Genomic DNA, 19,819 nt, shown 5'->3' on the forward strand with positions numbered 1-19,819 from the left:
TTTTTTTCCTGCTGTGTCCAAAGTAGGACAACACAGTTTAAATTAGGTAAAATGCGGTTTCTATACTGTCATGTTTACTGCCTGTTAATGTTCAAAGAATTTTGCTGATGCATTTCAAATGTGAGAAAAAATTGCCCCTCGAAATGAGCCTTTAGGCGGGTCACTGGCATGTTAATGTCTCCCCAGGTGTGATTGATAGAGAAATATCTTCCCATAATGCCGCTCGCTATCACAGATTGAAGCAGTACATGTGCTGCTCACTGCTTCTCCATAAGAAGAATGTAGGGTCTAGTAGGCTGGCCAGGGACTTCTCAGCAGTTTGTCATAAATTTGATACCAGATTTTTACCACAAAAATGTAGCCAACAAAGCCCAAATCCTTTCCATGCCTTATATCAGATACCTGGACACCGGTAGGATTGACTCATTTAGGACCAAGTCTAGATTGTTGTTCCCCTGAGTCTTATATCACTTTTATTCCTTGAAGAATAGCAAAACAAGTTGGAAACTAATTGATATCCTCTGTCACCCATGATCATTCCCTACCTAGAATACTAAAATATTGTTCTTGTTTGCAGAATATTCAAAGATGAAGTACTGAAGGGTGAATGTTCCCAGAATAGACCTGTCCATGGCTATTAGTTTCCTCAGGAAGTGTAGTGTGTTCCTTGTTTTTTCTCCTGAGGAAGTGTGTGTTAGCATCTAATACAGGTTGGGATATCTGTATTATAATGGCCTTTAATGTATTATGTATGATTTTTCAATACTTATGATTCCTAAAGCACATAAGGTAGAAGGAATAGAAGAAGAACCCAGACAAAATATGTTTTGCTCAAGCTTTGCTTTGCTGTAAAAAAAATTGCCATTAGGAAGATGTCTTCTGATGCTCGTTTTTTGGTGCATGTCATTTCTGCTGACCAACTGCAGCCAAAACATGGCTACATCATTTCTCAGAATGGGCTTCCTGATGGTGAACCATGCCTGTGCGTGTTGGAAATCTTCGAAGTCTTCATTCAAAGCCCATTTAACAGGTTGACAACACAGCAGGACACTTCATAGACAAGACAAACCATTGTCATCCTATATCTGGAACTATCTTTGCAAGGTACTCTTTGGGTTACTATGTATTATTTTATTGAGCATTGTAATTTAAAAAGATGACTTTCAAAATGATGCCAATGCTTATTTGGGATATTTATGATGGTTTAAATATACATCAATCTCCTGCCTACAAGTTTGTCTTCTTTTTTTAAAATCAGACGCAGGAAAATACCAACAGTCGTAAAGCAAAGCACCCCCACGAGAAGGATGCAATGGATGCCACAGATTCCCAACTCAAGGCCAGAACTATTTGTTCTCATTGGTGAAGCTGAACCTCCATAGTGTCCTTGGTGGAATTGGAACTCCATGGCAAGGCACAAATGTGACCCATGAACCAATAAGCCCCGATTCAAGTGTTGTTCTTCAATTTGTGTCAATACAGTTTTATTGTGCACTACAGATATTTGATTGAACATTTTTTTAACCATCATCTGCTCAGTTTTGTATTCCAATATTATTTTTGCACACACATAGAATGTTAGAATTGTCCGCACCGAGCTATGTTCAGTGCCATTGTCAGGGAATGTGAAAAGGTTTGCATGATGAGATGGGATGAGAGGTGCTTGTTATGTTGCAGCATCTCCATAGTAGGGAATCGCATAGCGTGTCAGTCCGCTCTGGGTAGATGAGATGTCTCCATTAATCATCTCACATTTCCTGTACTCCCTTCATGGGCCCATCATTCTTCCGGGGAACAAAGTCGTGGAATTGCTGTTTTGATTGAAGGGATTTCTGCCATGGAACTGACATGCCTTGTGTCACATCGGCTTCATAATTTGCCGTGACCTCTCTACTTCTCTGTGCTGCCGTTTATTTCCTCTCTTTTATGCTGTTTTCACTTGTGAGAAAATATAATTGCATTCTCATATTGTCTGCACAAAATGATAATTTAAGAATTTCATGTCTGCAGTCTATAGCTTTGAATATATATATATATATATATATATATATATATATATATATACAGTGTATATAGCAGAACTCCTAAAAAGCAGTGTTTTAATAAAATATTACCTAATAATTAATTGCAACTGTTTTGAGTTTCTGCTCCTGTAACTGAACTGTACAGTAATATTTAGGCTGGTGGAGGCAGGACAGGAATTAGGAGCCACTTAATCTCTCATTCAGTGCTGACACAAAACATGCTGAGAGGAGAGGAGCTGAGGGCGCACTGGGGATGTGTTTGGGGATGTGATTCTGCAGCAGTCAGTGACCTGGCTGTTCTATCTGGCAGGATTCTGTGAATCACAAGACTGGCTGCAAAGCATTAAAAATCCTTTAGCAGGATATAGAATTCCCATATATGTACATCATCTGAGTATTACCATACTTCCATAATTCCATTTCGGTGGACTGCAGAAACAAAAAAATTATACAGCTTTTTAATGCATTTTTAAATGCAAGCAGTGTGAGTACCAGAATTGGACCAGGTTTCAGCCTTCTGCATCCCTCAGAACAGCAGATAATAGCCTGGGGGAGGAGAAGCGGTACAGGGAACCATCAAGTATCGTTCTTTAAATGGCTTCTAGAAAGATGCCAACATGCTTATCGGGTTCATGGTTTTCCTGGATTAGTGATCCTGCTTAGTGGCCTCTAGAACCCTGCCAAGATGAAGGTATATAGAACGCAACCAAAATGCTCGAGTACTGCTCACCAGGCCCATGGTTTTCATGGGTCAGCGATCCTGCTTAGCGGTCTTTAGAATTGTGCCAACATGAAGTTGCATTGAGCATAAGCAAAACACCCATGCGCTGCTTACCAGGTTCATATTTTTCATGGACCAATGGTCTTGCTTAGTTAGCTCTAGAGCTATGCTAACATGAAATTGCATTTTTATTGCAACCAAGCTGCCCTTGCACTGCTTACCAAGTTCATAATTTTCTTGGATTAGTGATCCTGCTTAGTGGCCTATAGAATCATGCCAGCGTGAATTTGCATTGAGCACAACCAAAACACCCATTCGCCTGCTTATCGGGTGCATGGTTTTCTAGGACCAATGATCCTGCTCAGTGTCCTATAGAGCCGTGCCAACATGAAGTTGCATTAAACGTAACCAAAACGCCCAGGTGCTGCTTTTCTTGGACTAACCATCCTGCTTAGTTGCCTCTAGACTTGTGCCAACATGAAGTTACATTGAATTCAACCAAGGTGCCCTTGCACTGCTTACCAGTTTCATAGTTTTTATGGATCAGTGGTCCTGCTAAGTGCTAAGCATCTCAAGAGCAACATCTCCTATTCTGGTGCTTTGCACTGCCCTCCAAAAATGCTGCCAGGTATGAGTACGTACCACTTAGCCACCGCATGCCCAATACCTAAATGAGATGCAAACTTTCTTGGCAAAGTGTTAGTAATATATTATATACAATGTCCTTGTGGTGTATTGGCTGGCTCTGTACGTAGGACCTTTAGCCCGTGATTTAGCTGATGCATATAATACTTGCAAATTGTGGCTATTTTGGTGGAACAAGCAATCGTTTCCATGCATCTGTCTGCTGGATTATGTTGCCCTAAGTGTGAACTGTGAAGTCAATTAATATTTCTGAAAATAGAACTTTCTGTGCCTTGTAGCATGCAAATCTGTAAAAGGTCTGTCAGCAAGTAGATGTCCTTTAAAGGGAAACTGAACTTGTAGAAAATATTTTTTATAAAGTAATACATCTGACATTCACCAAGTATTTCAGGGGGGGAATTAATCACTGCCGGTGAAAACACGTGGACCTGGGAGTTTTTCAACCAGAGAATGTTTGATGAATGTCAGAGTCATAGCATATCATACATTTTTAGAAATCTGGAAAGATTTATCAGTCTCATTGCAGTGGTAATGTAACCACTGATTGCAGAAAAAAATAAAATATTATTTCCATATTGTGTAGATATAGAGACCAGTTTTGTCACATTAGAACAGGACTACAAATGCCTTGATGCTGCTTATAGGAGTCACAAATGGTGGCTCCAGCAATCCTGTAGATCTGCTGCATCTTTCTGATACTGCTGCAGGTATTTTAGACCCCTCTACCACCACTACTGGAAAGCCATTAGGAAATGTCTTGTCACCAAGGTAAAGGTGCGGATACCTGTCTTCTACAGGAAAGAAAACTCAAAAACAATGAAGGTCGTCTCTGGTGACTGTAAAGTTAGATAAGTTTTTTGGGCATTTGCAAAAGTTTTGTTAAAAAAAAAGAGGCAGTAATCATCTACCTGATACATAACCAGGTGTATTAGAATTCCTCCTCGTGCTTTGGTTCTTCTCTCCTTTCTGTACATCTCTACAGGACATTCAAACCAATGAAAAAAAAAAAGCATGCTGCAGGGTTGCTGGAATTCTGTGAAGATATACATGCAGCGATGGATAAGTAAAGTTCCATATGTTTAAATGACAGGGGTGCTGGAAAGGTAAGTATTTAGCCATTTTCTTTTAGAGTATGAGCAAGATTTACTTTGGATTTTAAACCTCCCAGCGGATGTAGGCAATATACATCAATGTTTTCTCCAGCCCCTTTTAGCTGGGTGCATCACCCAGCACTTTTCAATAGCTGGCCAGGCTGTCATCAGACAATCCCTTAGACTGGCCCTTGTGTAGAGAGAGGTCAATGAGACTAAAGGCAGCCTCCCAGCTCTGCTACAGGTGTAGGAGATCTATACTTTGTATATTTTTTTTCTTACATTGTTTCCAATTGTTTTTCTGCACCTCCACTTTCTGACCACCCAGCTACAGTTTTCCCCTCACCTGGCTGAAAACAAAATTCTGGGGAGAACGTTGATTCATGAACATAAAGCATTGCTTATGTATTGTAAAAGTCCAAAGTTTGCAAGTTTGTTACATTTTATTGTTTAAGCAAAAGGTAATGTGCATCCCGAGCAGGATTCCCGATTTCTGAACCTATTGCAACATTTTGTTGTCACTTGAAGGCTCTGAGACATTGACAGATTGGCTGTAGCTGTTTGTATAATTAATAATTGCGGTGCCCGACATAGTAATGGAACACAGGCTATGAGCAATTCAGATCCGGCATGCAGTGATTGAAATAAGCCGGAAACTAATCAATTGCTTCGATTAAATATGCCTTGCCTATGAACCATCCAGGCAAATATGTGCAGTCAGTACTCTCCATGTTGTGTCAATGTCTCTTCATTCTGCACAGTCACTGATTGCCATTTCAATTATGTAGAATTTTATTCTTGTTGAGTGGATCATAAGAAGTGATATCCATGGAAGTACAAAATCCCATTGCAACCAATCAGCTTTTAAATGCAGCAACATTTTACAGCCATAATCAGAAAAAAAAAACAAAAAACGGTTTCTGAAAATTGTTTTAAAGCGGAGACTAAAAGTGAAGATTTGTTGTAGGGAGCATTCAGAAATGTTAACTGTGCCTATCGGTGCCCAAAAAAAATCTACCCCGTGTTAGGAAAAATATCAGAGCATCTCTTGGAATATGAGGGAACCTCCTGTGCCTACAGCAGTGTTTATTGACCTTTATACCATGGGGGAACCAGCGACAAAATGTTTCATTCCTTCAGGGAATCTCTTCTATAATTACTATATCCACAGCTCACAGTACATTAGTGTGGTGGTCAGTGGGATGTATGCCTCATTGCTGACGATTGGGAAGAATGTCACCCTTACAGAAAGATCATTGGGGTCAGGGGTGACTGACCTGAGAGTTACAAATTGTTCTTTGTTTAAGGAACCCCTAGCAAGCTCTTGAGGAGCCCTGACTGAGAAAATCTGATCAACAGCCTCATAACTCTATATATCTGCAGTGTGAAATCTAATGCTAGGCATGTTATCAAATCAAAAAGCTAATCTAAAAATCTGGTGCATACCTAGCATTAGTCACTGTTACCTCTAACTATTGATTTTAGGAGAATTGTATTGAGATTTGTTGGTTTTTTGCACATGCTGTTCGATGTTCTCCTTGCTGGAGGTTCCTAGCATGAGGAAGCAAAGCTCTGCTACCAAGATGGCGGCCTGCATATAGACAAACAGTGTAGAACAAGGAATATATCAGTAATGAAGAAAAGATAAGCTGCTGAGAGACATAAGGAAACACTTGTGGCTAGTTTTTGCCATCTTCTGCCTTTTTTGGGTGCAACTAAGATCCTCTTCAAAGGGTCAGTCAATCCAAATCCATTTTTAATGAAAGGAGACTTAAATTAAATAAAAATGTCTTATACCTACATAGTTCTCTTACGCTCCCTCACCTGGACACCTGATCGTTATGAAGGGCTCTCACTATCCCAATTTTATTTTTATATTGCCTATATATTTTCGAAACTTTAACAGAGGTAGGTGGAGTGGTGAGATCCCTGTGCTGAGTGTCCTCGTTTGCACACCTGCTTGGCCCATTTTCATGAGGGCTGCTATTGTCTATGCCTGAGTGTAAGTCAATCCCAAATTCTTTAGTGTTGGATTAAGTGGTGAGGAGTAAGGACCACTTTCATCGTTTTACTACTCAGCATATAGAGATTTAGCCTCACTTTCTATCCTGATGGCTACGTTTTACCAGGCAGGCAAAAAATGCAAATTTATAACAGCAACTCGCACCAAAATAAAAATGCTTTATTCGAGTAGGATAAGGTTAAACATATGCCCGCTTGTTATTGCAGTCTGCATGCCTGTTTCAGATTTTTCCTCACTTCCTCTTTGGTGCCAGCAGGAGAGGAAATTAGGATAAATTCCTCTAAAAGAGTCCCAAAAAGCAGTAAAACTAAACAGAGGAGCTCATCTTTTCTTATTTATTCTAATGCTAGTAAATAGGTTTTTGGCAGGGCATACATATTAATAATATAGGGAGTATAGCAAGTATTGCAGAAACACCCAAAACTCACAAATGGAGACAGGAGTTATGGCACGTAGATCTCACTGTTGGAATATCCAAAATTTAAACCAAGCAAGGGACTGACTGGGCCCACCGGGCTCCACAAATGGCCAAATATCTCTGTTGGGTAGTAACATTTTGCATAAGCATTGCAATTATTTAAGCCACATTTATTGAAGATTCTTGCATTCTTCTGTTCTGTAGACAATAAGAGCCATGCTTTGGGCACTTGCTCAAGCCTGATCAGACTGTGCTGTAATAAGAAACATTGCACCTCTACTCCTATTGTTATGTATGCAAAATACCCAATAAACCTTATTGTACTACAAATATACTATCAAAGTTTTGTGCATCAAATTCCAAATCATTTGTAAGTTTGTGATTACAACTGCATGATAAGAATTTAAATGTAAAGTAAGTAATCCACACTGCCAACATTTATGTTTCTGTTGGGCAGAAGATGAACTCTGATTGGCAGTTTGGGGACTCAGCTCTCGGCTCGTTACTTTTTCCTCGGCAGACCACCTAGTTATATTAGGCGTATCCAGAATTAGTATGCACACAGCGTGTTTCTTGTAGCCTCCGGCGTCTGGACATTTTCCAAATTGTATTATATCTCCTAGAAGCCGAGCCGCCTAGGTCTCATTGTGTGGGACATCCGTCTTTGGAAAGCTCTCGGTGCTGATGCAAGGCAGGCACTCTGCAGAGATGAAATAATTCAATCTGTGCAACCTATTAGATTAAGTGCATTTTAGTCTTGGCGTTGCTCGTGTACTATTGCTTTATAAAATGCTTTCTGTCCTGCCTGGATGTTTTATTCTCCTGACTTTGGGAGCGAGGAAAGGAAAGTTTTTATTGTTGGACTAAGGAATGGGGAGGGTGCCATGAGGCTGTATTGGTCTCCCCGTATTACAATACTGTGGTACATGGCACTTTGTAAAAGCATTTTGCATTCCTCCCTTTTTATTTATTCCACATTATGGGAAATCCACACAGGGAAGTTGGCACCATGCTTTGACTTTTAAAAGCCTTTAATGATAGAAGATGAAGTTTTATAACGTTTGTTCTTATATATTTAAAGGATTTTTCAAGTAGTCTTGAAAAGTTACTGAAAGGTCCGCTTTACTTTCATTATTCCCATCAAGGTGTGTTTGATTTACAAAAGAATTCCCAAAGAACTGGCAGTGGTGGAGACAAAGGAAACTCAAATTTTAGGGGCAGGAACTCCACTATTAGAAAAGGTGAACTGAATTTATTCACAATGAAGAAGGTGTTTGATCTACTTATATATAACTATAAATGGGTCTTATAGTGGTCCCTAACTCACAAAAATTAAAATTTGCTAATTTTCTAGGAAACATCTAGATATTTTATTTGCTAAATATTTTCTTTTGGAATACCCTGAAAATATACTTGTTTGCCTAGGCCAGTGTTTCACAACCAGAGTTTCCTAAGGGGTTATATGAGCAATGAACCAGTTTGCCACTTAAAGGGAAGTAAATTGAAAAAAAAAGCTCACTTGCAGATCTGTCGATCCCTCCTGAGGTTTTCTGGATTGGGTCCGTGTCACCCTGAAATCCACCCTCGTCTCGGCACAGAGGAATTGCTGGGTGCGGCCTATAATAATTCTTTTTCTTCCGCCTTCTGCCTACATCACCTGACCTCGTGCCGCACAGGCACACTCAGGGGGGGAAAAGCCAATCTTACTGCACATGCGTGAGATCAGCATTTTTTACCCAATGATGAAAAGTCTCCTTCTGCACATGCTCGAGCTGCCAGAAGCCTCCTGGGATCCATGACGTATGTATCTCGGGAAGCTCTGTGCTCCCATATTGTCTTTATCACTGCGCCGATCAAGACAGGTGACCGTTGTCTACCCTTCTATGTAAGATACAAATGTTAGTTTAGGTCAGTTTAAATGACACCAATGATCATCTTTTAGCTATCTGTAAGGGGGATAAAGAAATTACAGAAGGGGTTCCCTGAAGATGTAAAAGTTTTAGGTTTCACACATGGTTGAGAATGGATGCTGTGGAATCTAGAAGATCCAGGAAAGTATCCAATGGTTTTTGGGAATCAAGAGGGAAATTTTGGAGCAAGTTGGATCCAACTTCCTGGAAGTTTTACCCTCCTCTGTTCTGAAGAAGCATTGGGGTCAATTTACTAAAGGAATGTAGGCTTATCACATAGAAATATGAATCATAACTCCTATACTTTTTGCACTAACATGATTGGATGGTTGAATTTAGCAAGCCTTCAGCTCATTCACTAAGCTGAGTGAATTGTCATTTGCAGAGTGAAAATCACTTTGCTAAGTGAACATTCTAAACTACCCAATGTGCTTTTTAGAATGTGATAAAAATGTATCCATATGTTATATATATTTCTATATACCATAGGGCAGTTATATTTTCTTGTAGTTTATATCCAGCTTGGATCCGTACAGTGACCATGCTTTACCATTTCTGCTCTTTCAGTGCCACTCTGTGTGCTCAGGCCTGATGATTCATATCTGAGCTGTAAGATGCTGTTCTGGGCCAGATCCTATTGAATAGGCGCCAGCAGAAATGCGTAATATTTTAAAATTGTGCTGTCAAAATAATAATGATTACATAAGGGCGAGTACATGCACTTTATTAACATATTCTAATTTTGTTCACATTTCTGCTTGGTGCTGAAAACATTTACTAATGGGGCCATCTGTTTGTGAAATGGCTTTCTGGAACACGGTTAAATAGATTAGCGGCATTAGACTCAGACATTCATTCCCTTCACTAAATGTTAGAGAAGTTTTTATGCTTTGAATGTTTCATGCGGCCAAAGTATAAATCTGCTTAGGTGCCAGGGTGGACAATAACTGGAAGGGGTATTTCTGCAAAAAAGGAAAAAACAGAGGGTTTCGGCATTAAGCAGGGGTGGTCCTAAAGGGTGTTGTTATTTGTGGCATGCCCCGACCTACTATATGCTATAAATCCTTGACGAGCGGGGTGGTAAAGAGCTAGGAGATAAACAAGAACACTGCCTTCTGAAAATAGCATGGACCCACATAGAGAAAGGGCTGTGGACTGATCACAAAGAATTCCCATCATGCAACAGTGTTCACATTTTGTTAAAGTCAAACTTTAGTTTTTTTTTGAGAATTTTGAAAAGGCACAAATAAAGATTTAAAAAACTTGTAGCTGTTTACAGTAAACCTAGCATTAGCTTTAAATATTTGATGTCAATTACACTCATGCTAAATAATGTGTAAATACAATACTTCCAGGGATCACAGTACTTCCCCTGACAATGCCTTCATCTGTTCTTTTTCTCTATAAGGACAACACCAACTTTATTCAGGTACTATCTAGGGTCAGAAGCTCTGTCCTGGACCCATATGATATCTCGGGGATGAGGCAATTGTGTAATTCTTGATGTATTTGCAGCTCTTGGCCATGTTCGTAAAGGAATGGTCTATGAGATGCATAAATTTGACATTTATGTAAATTACATGTAAATCTTATGCAAATGGGACTGACTTGCAACTTTGAAAGTTTGATTGGCTCAGTTTTAAGTCAGTGAAATTTGCATGTAAAGATTTGCATAATTTTCTGTATTTCATCGAACATCTCTATTCATAAATTTTTGGGGAGAGGTGAGTGAAGAAAAGCTTCTATCAGCCTGCAGGAGACATATGGCATCATATGAGTGAGATATGAATTGTGCAGCTTTTTAAAAAATGATATTAATACCATGACCTATTAGACATGCCAGGAAGCAATTTATCCAGTCTTGCAAAGTAATGGAAAACCTCATTTTAAGGAGGTTCCCACCAGAGTGATTGTGTTTTATCATTGGCGGGTATGAGGCAGGGCCCCAGCAAGAGGTCAGTGGTACTTTAGAAAATGTTGTCCCACTCCTTATGTTATATAGTTTTCCTATTTCACCAAAGGAGGATTGATCTTTTGAAGTTGTGCAGTCATAGGTAAGACTTGTGCTGAGCCAAACTTGTTCTACATATATGTGTGAACTGTCAATAGCAGAAATGTCAGGAGGGTTTTTTTTAGGTGTTCTGAATGATAATAGAACTAAATTCTGATTATTGCCAAGCCTTGTTACGTATGATTATAAAGAAAGGATAGACAAGTGAGTAGGCTTTTTAGGGCAAATAAAAATACAAACATTTATTGGTCAAGGATTATAGTGGTCCTATTGCTAACATGGAACTACTATTCTAAGAGATGATCAAATTATAAACAAAAATTGAAACAAATAGCAGTGTTTATACTCTGTGAAAGGGGATCTAAATTCTAAGCTTGTCTCAAGCACGCAATGCGTTTCGCCAGTAAGGCTTCTTCAGGGGATTGTTGAGATCACAGAAATGGAGAAATAATAACAATAGTTGATAAATACAAGTAAATAAAATAGTATAAATATATATAGGGTGTCAAAAATCATTGAAACATTCCATACACTATCGAAAAAAGTATCAGTTTGATAGGGATAGGTAATATATACAACAAGGATACATAACTACTTACATCCAATCACTGTGCTTTAAAACCAAAGAAAGGGGTACCAGGGGAATATCCACGCCAGAGTACCCTCAAGGATCACACGAAACTACACTATGTGCGAACTGTGTTGACTGCTCGTCTTGAGTTGCCCTTTAAATATCCAGCTGGTTGAGAATTTTAATATGCAGATATATTTAATAATACCAAGAACAGCTGTGTGTTTGCTTGCAGTTGTTTGTTTGCTGTATGGCTTAGCGGGATTTCTGCTAGCTAGCGATATGATCACCGACACCAGGGCTCTGACACGGGGAGCCGAGTGCTGTTTGCTCTGTCCGCCGAGGGATTGACTCCGCCAAACCTGCTGGTGAAATGTATTTACGGTGATTTAGCCTATACGACAAAGTCAAACAAAGCAATATATTGGCCCTTGTATCTTCAAGTGAACATTGCTAGGGCAGTACTCGGCTGGATGTTTTCTGAATGATCAGTATTTAGGCCAGAGAATAGCCTCAGTCATAGGTTGTACTAAACACTCATTTCACCGCTCAATAGCTATTCTTCTGGTTCTTGCACCTGGAAGGTGGCTGGATCTCTGCTCGGGTTATTGATTTCTAGTAACATGAACCATTTGTTCTGTAAAGCAGCCTTTACGGCCTTTCAGAGGGTTTCCCACTCACAAGATAGTCTGTGCTATCTGTCAGGCTAAGCCGTATTTTTTTCAATTTTCTCTACCAATATGCCTGATTCCAGCAGTATTCTGGAATTGGTATAGAATATCTGTGTGATTGACACCTGGGGATTTTTTCATATATTGCCTGTCTAGAAAGCTCAGTTAGAGATAAAATAAGGAGACACAAAACTTGATTTTGATTGGTGGTTTTAAAGAAAAACATTTCTCATTATGGGATAATGGGACATAAAATTAGGGAATGGTTAAAACCTTGGTCAGGTTGTTTTATTGCATGAAGCATTATAATAGGATTCCAAAGAGGCCTAGGCTAAATTATGGTAACATAAAGTAATGAGATGCTCAGTAGATCATGCCGAGGTCTATGGACCTCTCATGTGTTGATGAGGAAAGTGGAATCATGAACACTTCATTCTATTCCAGGTTTACTCAACCTTTTTAATATGAGGAACCCCTGAAATAACTGCCAGGTCTTTAAGGAACCCCAGTGATAAGTTCCTATATTTACAGCTTGTTGGTGTCAATATGAAGAACATCGCTTACATTGCTGGCCACTGGGAAGAATGTCATCCTTACCAAAAAGTTCTTTGGTGTCAGTGGCAACTGACCTGAGAGGTCCAAATTGCTAATGGTTTAAGGAATCTCTAGAATCCTCTGGAGAAACCCACGTTGAGATACACTGTTCATTTCACAGGGGCAAAACCTATAGCCAAAACGGATGAAAAGATTGGATGAAACATAGGTCTCTTTTATCATGTAGGGTAGTTTAGATCTAATGACCCGACACATATTGGAGATCTGCATCACATTCCTCAGAGCTAAATGATGACCTTAAACAGAGAGCAACAGGAGATAACAGCAAAAATGTTTTAGGGATAGGTGCAACACACTTTTTTTTGTTGACTGGTAACAACTTCAATTGCCTAGGTTTGTTAAGAGAAGAGATTTTTATTGCTTTGTGTACCTATTAAAAATATATCGTTGCCTCTTTTCCTGGTGACATGCCAGGAAGCTAGCTACATCTAACAGGTCCTCAGACAGCAGTAAAAATTAGACAAAAGCATTTCAAAATGCAATTCTTACTCTTCTAGAGATTTTTTTTCACCACTTCAACTTTTGCAAGTTTCCTGCAACTTTTTGGATATTACCAGCAATGCATAAGTTCATAAACGAATTGGCAGACTATGGAGAGACTAGGGGTTCTTGTGTGATGGACGTACTCTGTCTCCAGGCTTTCCAGCAGTACTTGAGCACTGTTAAAGAGTGCTACCAAATTCAGAAGGTTGCCAAATCCCTCAAGTCAATGACAGCAAGGCCCTAATGTACTTTAGATATTCATAAGTCATCAGTAAGTTCTGCTTTTAAATTTAATTGTTCTGTTCAACAAGGCATTGTGAAAGTTTTTTAGACGGTATTTTAGAAACACCATCAATGCAAAACATTGAACTGTTCTGTACATAAACATTGTCATACTTTCAAAAAATTAATTATTCCCTACCTAAGTAACTTACCTATGAATCCTACAAATTCCATTGCAAGACCCTCAGTTCCGCCTGGTCGCCGCCTGGTTTGCATTGGTTTCCTCCCACATTCCAAAAACATGCAGTTAGGTTAATTGGCTTCCCCCCAAATTGACCTTGAGGGATAGCTAGTGACATTACTATGGACGCTATATAAATACTTGATAATATAAATCATTTTTCCTCATTAACTGATATAGCTATTAAGGGAATGTATAAGTATATACCTCCTGCCCCACTCCTGCAAGATTCTTCAGAGGTTTGGAGGCACCACAGTGAGTCCCTGCCCCTATTCCATGGAGTTGATGTAGAGAAGAGAACCTAGCAGTTAAATGACCATAAAGAAAATTTTCACAAAATAAATTTAAAGACAACATTGTTTGTCCTATGTGCAATTATGCTGGGACTTGCAAGACTTTCTACTCCAAAAAAGGTGACTGGATTAAAAAACTGAGAAGGTTCAGAACCCTTCCCTACTTTATCCAAATTGAAGAAATAAAAAAAAAGGTTTTGACTCTGGATTTCATCAATTTTAGGAACAGCAAACATATAAATATACCTTCAGGTACCTTGTAGAATTTTACTGGAGACTCAAAATTCAGGGTGGCATGGTTAAAATTGAGCTTGGTTCAACCCCCACCTGTACTTCGTCATTTATCAATAATGATGTCTGTTATGGAAATGGACCTAAATGAGCAGGGCTAAGCATGACTTTAGTTCCTGATGTAGCCAATATTTTCCTGGCCTTTATTGCTCCTGGGCTGTTCTTGGTTATATATGACCATTGCAGAAATGTTATCTACTTCAGGACCAAGGTCATGCTCAGGCCTGCCACTAATTCAGGTCCATTGGTATGAAGGACATCCAATGTGTTCACGTGTACATGTGTACTATCAGGTTAGCACTCTAAGGGTTTTTTTGTTTTCTCCTATCGAAATGTAAATGACTTCTTCACTATGGATGTCTTAATCAAACTGTGGCTTCAGGATAATTTGAATGGCAAACAGTACAAACAAAAGCAAATCTTGGATCTTGTACTCCCCCACCAAACTCTTTTCTTTGTTTTGTCCCTCAGCAGATGATTCATATGCTTCTACAATGACCCCGGGGATAATATTGTCACAGTCACTGTAACCCCCTAAGGATAAAGCTTGGAGACAGAACTTCCTCTTATCTGCTATTCCTTTTTAGAACATTGTTTAAAGGAAATGTTAACGCTAATCTCCAGATGAATATAAAAGACACCAATAAATGCAGCTCTGTATTAATAATAAATCTTTTTTTTAATGCCACCAGTTTAGGTTCGGAAATATAACTTGGTGGAGTGTTATAGATTGAGTCAATCCGTGGCTTCTTAAGTCTTGTATGCTACAACAGTGAGATCTGCCATAATTCTCAGCTGTTCCTGTTCCTGTCCACCAGGGATTTTTGGTTATTTCCACCCACCTTTGCATGTTCCAGCTCCTCCTATCACGTTCTCCAAAATATAAAATGAATAACAATCCAAAAGAGAGAAATGAGTTGGTGTGCAGGGCCAGAAACCCCGAGCAAAGGCCCACACATAGAATTCCCAAGAGATGGAAGAAATCTAATTTTGGGTGGATTTGCCCTTTAAATATATTTACCAGGGATGGAATTCACTTGTAGGTTTGCAGAGGAATCGCATAGTACATACAGGTTGTATTAGGTGACGATGGTGTTTTCATGTTTGAGTTACAACAGGTGGATAAAAGCATCTTACGTTTCTGTTGAAAGGGATTGATTACACATGTCATTGTCGAGTTCTCCGCAAACAATTCATCATTGTGAAAGGGCCATGTTCACTGCAAAAAACAATAGACATAGCCTCTACCCTCTGGGATAAGACATATGTGTGTTTATTGTTCATGCCCTTTGTTGTACTCATCTTACTCTTTACTTCTCTACCTTTGCAGATATGTGTCACGAAGATGTCTACACGCAACTGCCAGGGAATGGACTCTGTGATCAAACCATTGGACACCATCCCTGAAGACAAGAAAGTGCGTGTTCAGAGGACTCAGAGCAGCTTTGACCCCTTCGAAAAAGCAGCAAACCAGGTGAAGAGGGTGCACTCAGAAAACAATGCATGCATTAACTTTAAGAGTGCATCCGTGGGGAAGGAGTCTCCCAAGGTCAGACGACATTCAAGCCCCAGCTCGGTAAGAAGGGTGCACGGGGTTGGGAGTCTGGTGGGATCAGGATTGCCGTCGTAGACATCCCCAGCTGTTGTGAAAACGACTTTAACTTGGCAGGTTGCAGCAGTGGATTAGAACCTGCAACTTCTGTTGATGTTTGATACCTATTTTACCTAAATGAATAAAATTGTGGGTGATGTATATTTAGGAGAACTGAAGGTACTATGCTGACTTCTTTTAATCAATGTTGTTGCCCTGGCAGTGTGTCAAGAGGGAAAAAAATGGTCTGCTCTCTATAAGTATAACCAGCAAAATGTAATAGCTGAAAATGAATAGCTGTATTAATGTATTGCTTTTGGTAGCAATACCAAAAGGGTATGGAAAAGTAGTAACCCTTTGTGGCTTTAAGTGTTTGTGTCCCTGCCAGGGAATTTTATCCTTCTTGTTTGTGCTAGTGGTTACTCTTAATGGGACTGAAAGTGGATTCTTCCATTGGGAGCACCAGTTCAGTGACAACACCCCTTCCTGTGCTTCCCTATTGGTTTAACTATTTTAGTGTTGTTGACATAATCTAGAGTGTGAAAGTACAACTGAGTTTAGGTGATCAGTTTATTGGGAATTTGTGTAAGAAAGTGCTCTGTGTATAGCATTCTTTTGGCAGATAGGTGGCAACTCTAGGTCCCCGATTGTCATTCATACCCCCTGTTGATGTACCGCCTGTTGATGTAGTGGTAACGGTGACCATACTGAAGAGAGCAGAAAGTTATCTGTAATATTAGAAGAGGTTAGGAACACCTTCACTGCTGTGTCTTGCACTAATGAGGTCAGAAAAAAAGTCACTAAAAAATTATAGCTTGATAGTACCTGCACTACTCGAAGAGCCATACTGTACTCCCTGCACTACCCAAATTAGAATTTGCACAAAGGAGAAAATATCTGTTGGTTTCTGCAAGTTAAAAAGTTTGGTTTATTTGTTTTACACTTTCTTACTTTTCTTGTTCTGTCCTTCCCATGTTTAGGAAAGCTTTTATCTTTTAAAATGGGTCCTACTGAGAACAATATCATCTGTGGCAACCACAGTGGTTAAGAACGCTGAATAGAGAACAAAAGGGAATGCATTGATCTATAAAGAAGCTGTAATGACCTTAATCTTTACCAGTCTTTTGATCTATATGCTCTGTATCCAACCACTCCTGTCTCTGGTCTCCTACAAATTTTGCAGCATGTTTTAAAAACTCCAACCTCTCCTGTATCTGCAGTCTCTGACCATCCACAATAATTTGTTCTCATGCCCTGACCATGTGTTAAGTATGTCTGTATCACTGATCACTTCTTGTTGGATGTCCTCAGTTTTTGGCCACATCTTAACCATCTATTATAATTTTCTCACCATCGGTTAGATATGTTTGCAGTTTCTGACCTCTTCTTTTGACAGTTTTTGGCCATTCCATGTAGCATTACCACATCTTTAACCCTCTTTGTTAGTATGTTTGCTGTTTTTGGCCATCTTCTGCAATAAATCCATATGGGTAATCATCTGCTATAGTATATCTGAAGACTTTGACCATCTCTTGTAGTACGTCCACAAACTTTGATTGTTATCTGTAGTAGGTCTTAAATCGTTGACCATCTCCTGTATTATGTCTACATTCTTTGACCATTTCCTGTAATATATCAACATTTTTGACCATGTATTATAGTAGGAGGGGGTGCTGAGAAATTACTGGCTTTGCCCAGAAAGAAGAAGCCAGGGTTATGAAAAAACACATTTATTCAACATATTCCCCCCTCAGACTCATGCTCTTGGTACAGCGTAGTTGTAGCTTTTCTAGGCCGTTCAAATAAAAGTCCTTTCGTTGGGCCGCAAACCAGCTCTCAGCAGTATCTGAAATGTCCTCAAAACCTTGCCTCTTCAGGTGTTTCTTCAAATTCGGGAATGGATGATAGTCCAAAAGGCGCCAGGTCAGGTGAGTAGCGGGGATGGTGGATCAATTGGAAACTCAGGGTGTTCAATTTGACAGCCACAACGTTGGACGTGTGCGCAGGTGCATTGTCCTGCAAAAAAGGATCCCTTTGGTCAACTTTCCACAGCTTTTCCTCTTCATTGCCTCCTTCAGCTGGTCCAGGGGATTAGCATAATACTGTCCAGTGATACAAGAGCCCTGAGGTAAGTAGTCCACCAACAGAATACCGTCTTTGTCCCAGAAAACGGACGCCATTACTTTTTTGGACGATTTCTGGGTTCGAAACTTCTTCGCCCATGGGGACCCGCTGTGGCGTTATTCCTTTAACTGTTCCTTTGTTTCAGGATCATAGATGTGGAGCCAGGTTTCATCCTTAGTCACTAACCTAGCCAAAAAGTCCTGTGCAGCTTCAAAATGGGCCAAAACGGCTTTGGATGCTTCCACTCGGCTGAAAGCTTACTCATGTTTAGGATAGTGGTGATAACAAACCCAACACGCTCCCGTGAGATGTCAAGTATCTGGGCTATCTTTTTTGTGGATATTCGCTGGTCCTCAATAATCAGCTCATGGACTCATCGTAGGTTGCCGGGTCAGTTCAGGTTGGGGGGTGCCCACTGCAGGGCTCATCTTCAACGGTGAAATGCCCAGTCTTGAAACAAGATATCCAGGTTTTGACAGTGCAGTTGTAAGGACCCCACTCCCCCAGTGTTTGTGACATCTCAGTGTGAATGTCCTTTGCTGACTTTCCCTGGAGAAACAAAAACTTTGTTATGGCCCGTAACTCCAACGACGTGAAACTTGCTTGTGCCTCTGCCATCACAGCTTCTCACTAAAGAAAAAACAGTTTTAGGAATCACAAAGACCTAATATTTCCACAGTTACATACTAAAATATTAGCCTGTCATATGTCCCCACAGTCATTTTTCTATTAAATCTGGAAGGGGGCAAAGCCAGGAACTTCTCAGCACCCCCTCGTATGTCCACAGTCCCTGACCATCCACTAGGAATGTCTGTAGTCTCTGACCACTTCTTGTTGTATACTGCCATCTCCTTTCGTATGTACACATCTTTGGCCATCTCTTTTCGTATGTCTGCATCTTTGGCAGTCTTTTTTCCTATGTCTGCATCTTTAGCCATCTCTTTTTGTATATCCGCATCTTTGGCCATCTTTTCCGTATGTACACATCTTTGGTTATCCCCTTTTGTATGTCCGCATCTTTGGCCATCTCCTTTCTTATGTCCCAATCTTTGGCCATTCACTTCCGTATGTCCGCATCTTTGGCCATCTCCTTTAGTATATCCAAAGACTTTGGCCATCTCCCGTAGAATGTCCGTAGTCTTTGATTATCTCTTGCTGTTGTTTTCACTCATTGACCTTCTCTTGTATTATGCCCACAGAACAAATACAGAGGGTTATTCTCCTTAATGATGACATAGACAATTATAGAAACCTAATGAGATTTCTAATTTAAGATTTTCTATGTAGTCTTCCAGTGGAAAAGTACCTATAAAGCAAGTAAAAAACTATAAAGCTTTTTTTTTCATTTAATACTTAAGTGGTAGAACAGGAGATAGGGTCTGTGCGCAATCAGGTAACCTCAAACGATGATTATGGAACAGAGTTCATAGCACAGCAGGTGATGAAATCTCACAACGCCGAATTTCCTATATTCAATGCTATTCTGTCCAAATTGTGCAATTTAAGGGCAATTTTCACACAATGAAAAGTCCAACTAGACCTCATTTGGGAAAATGTAAAAAAGAATGTCAAATGAAAATCTATGATTTAATTGTACAATTTTACATTTCAATAGCTAACCATCAAAAGATGGATGAAGACTATAGGATGAAACTTTTTTTCTAAAAGAGAATTGGAGAAGTATAAATCTGGCATTTTTCCAATCATTGTAGATGGAGCCTATATTATACCAGTTTTAACCCACAGGCTTTCATTTTTTTCGGTCCTATTTCTAGGCTACATTATAGTACAGAGGGTCAAAGTAACGTTTGTGATTTTGATCATTATTATCTTGTATTTATTTAATACCAACATATTACGAAGAGCTTTTACAT

At 39.6% G+C, this 19,819-nt stretch overlaps 1 protein-coding gene across 6 annotated transcripts in view; it reads left to right on the forward strand.

Annotated features, from left to right (window-relative positions):
- The window catches only part of CDK14 (cyclin dependent kinase 14), a 272,155-nt gene that overhangs the window by 62,292 nt on the left and 190,044 nt on the right, over window positions 1-19,819 (forward strand). For 5 of the 6 annotated variants that reach the window (XM_072412821.1, XM_072412827.1, XM_072412823.1 and 2 more), the window contains one exon: window positions 15,561-15,806. In XM_072412821.1, coding sequence (XP_072268922.1) covers window positions 15,561-15,806 — 246 coding nt within the window. The remainder of the gene's footprint in view (window positions 1-15,560; window positions 15,807-19,819) is intronic. The other variant, XM_072412822.1, reaches the window with a different exon arrangement.

The sequence above is a fragment of the Pyxicephalus adspersus genome, chromosome 5 (assembly GCF_032062135.1).
Source record: "Pyxicephalus adspersus chromosome 5, UCB_Pads_2.0, whole genome shotgun sequence".
In the NCBI taxonomy this organism is placed as follows: domain Eukaryota; kingdom Metazoa; phylum Chordata; class Amphibia; order Anura; family Pyxicephalidae; genus Pyxicephalus; species Pyxicephalus adspersus.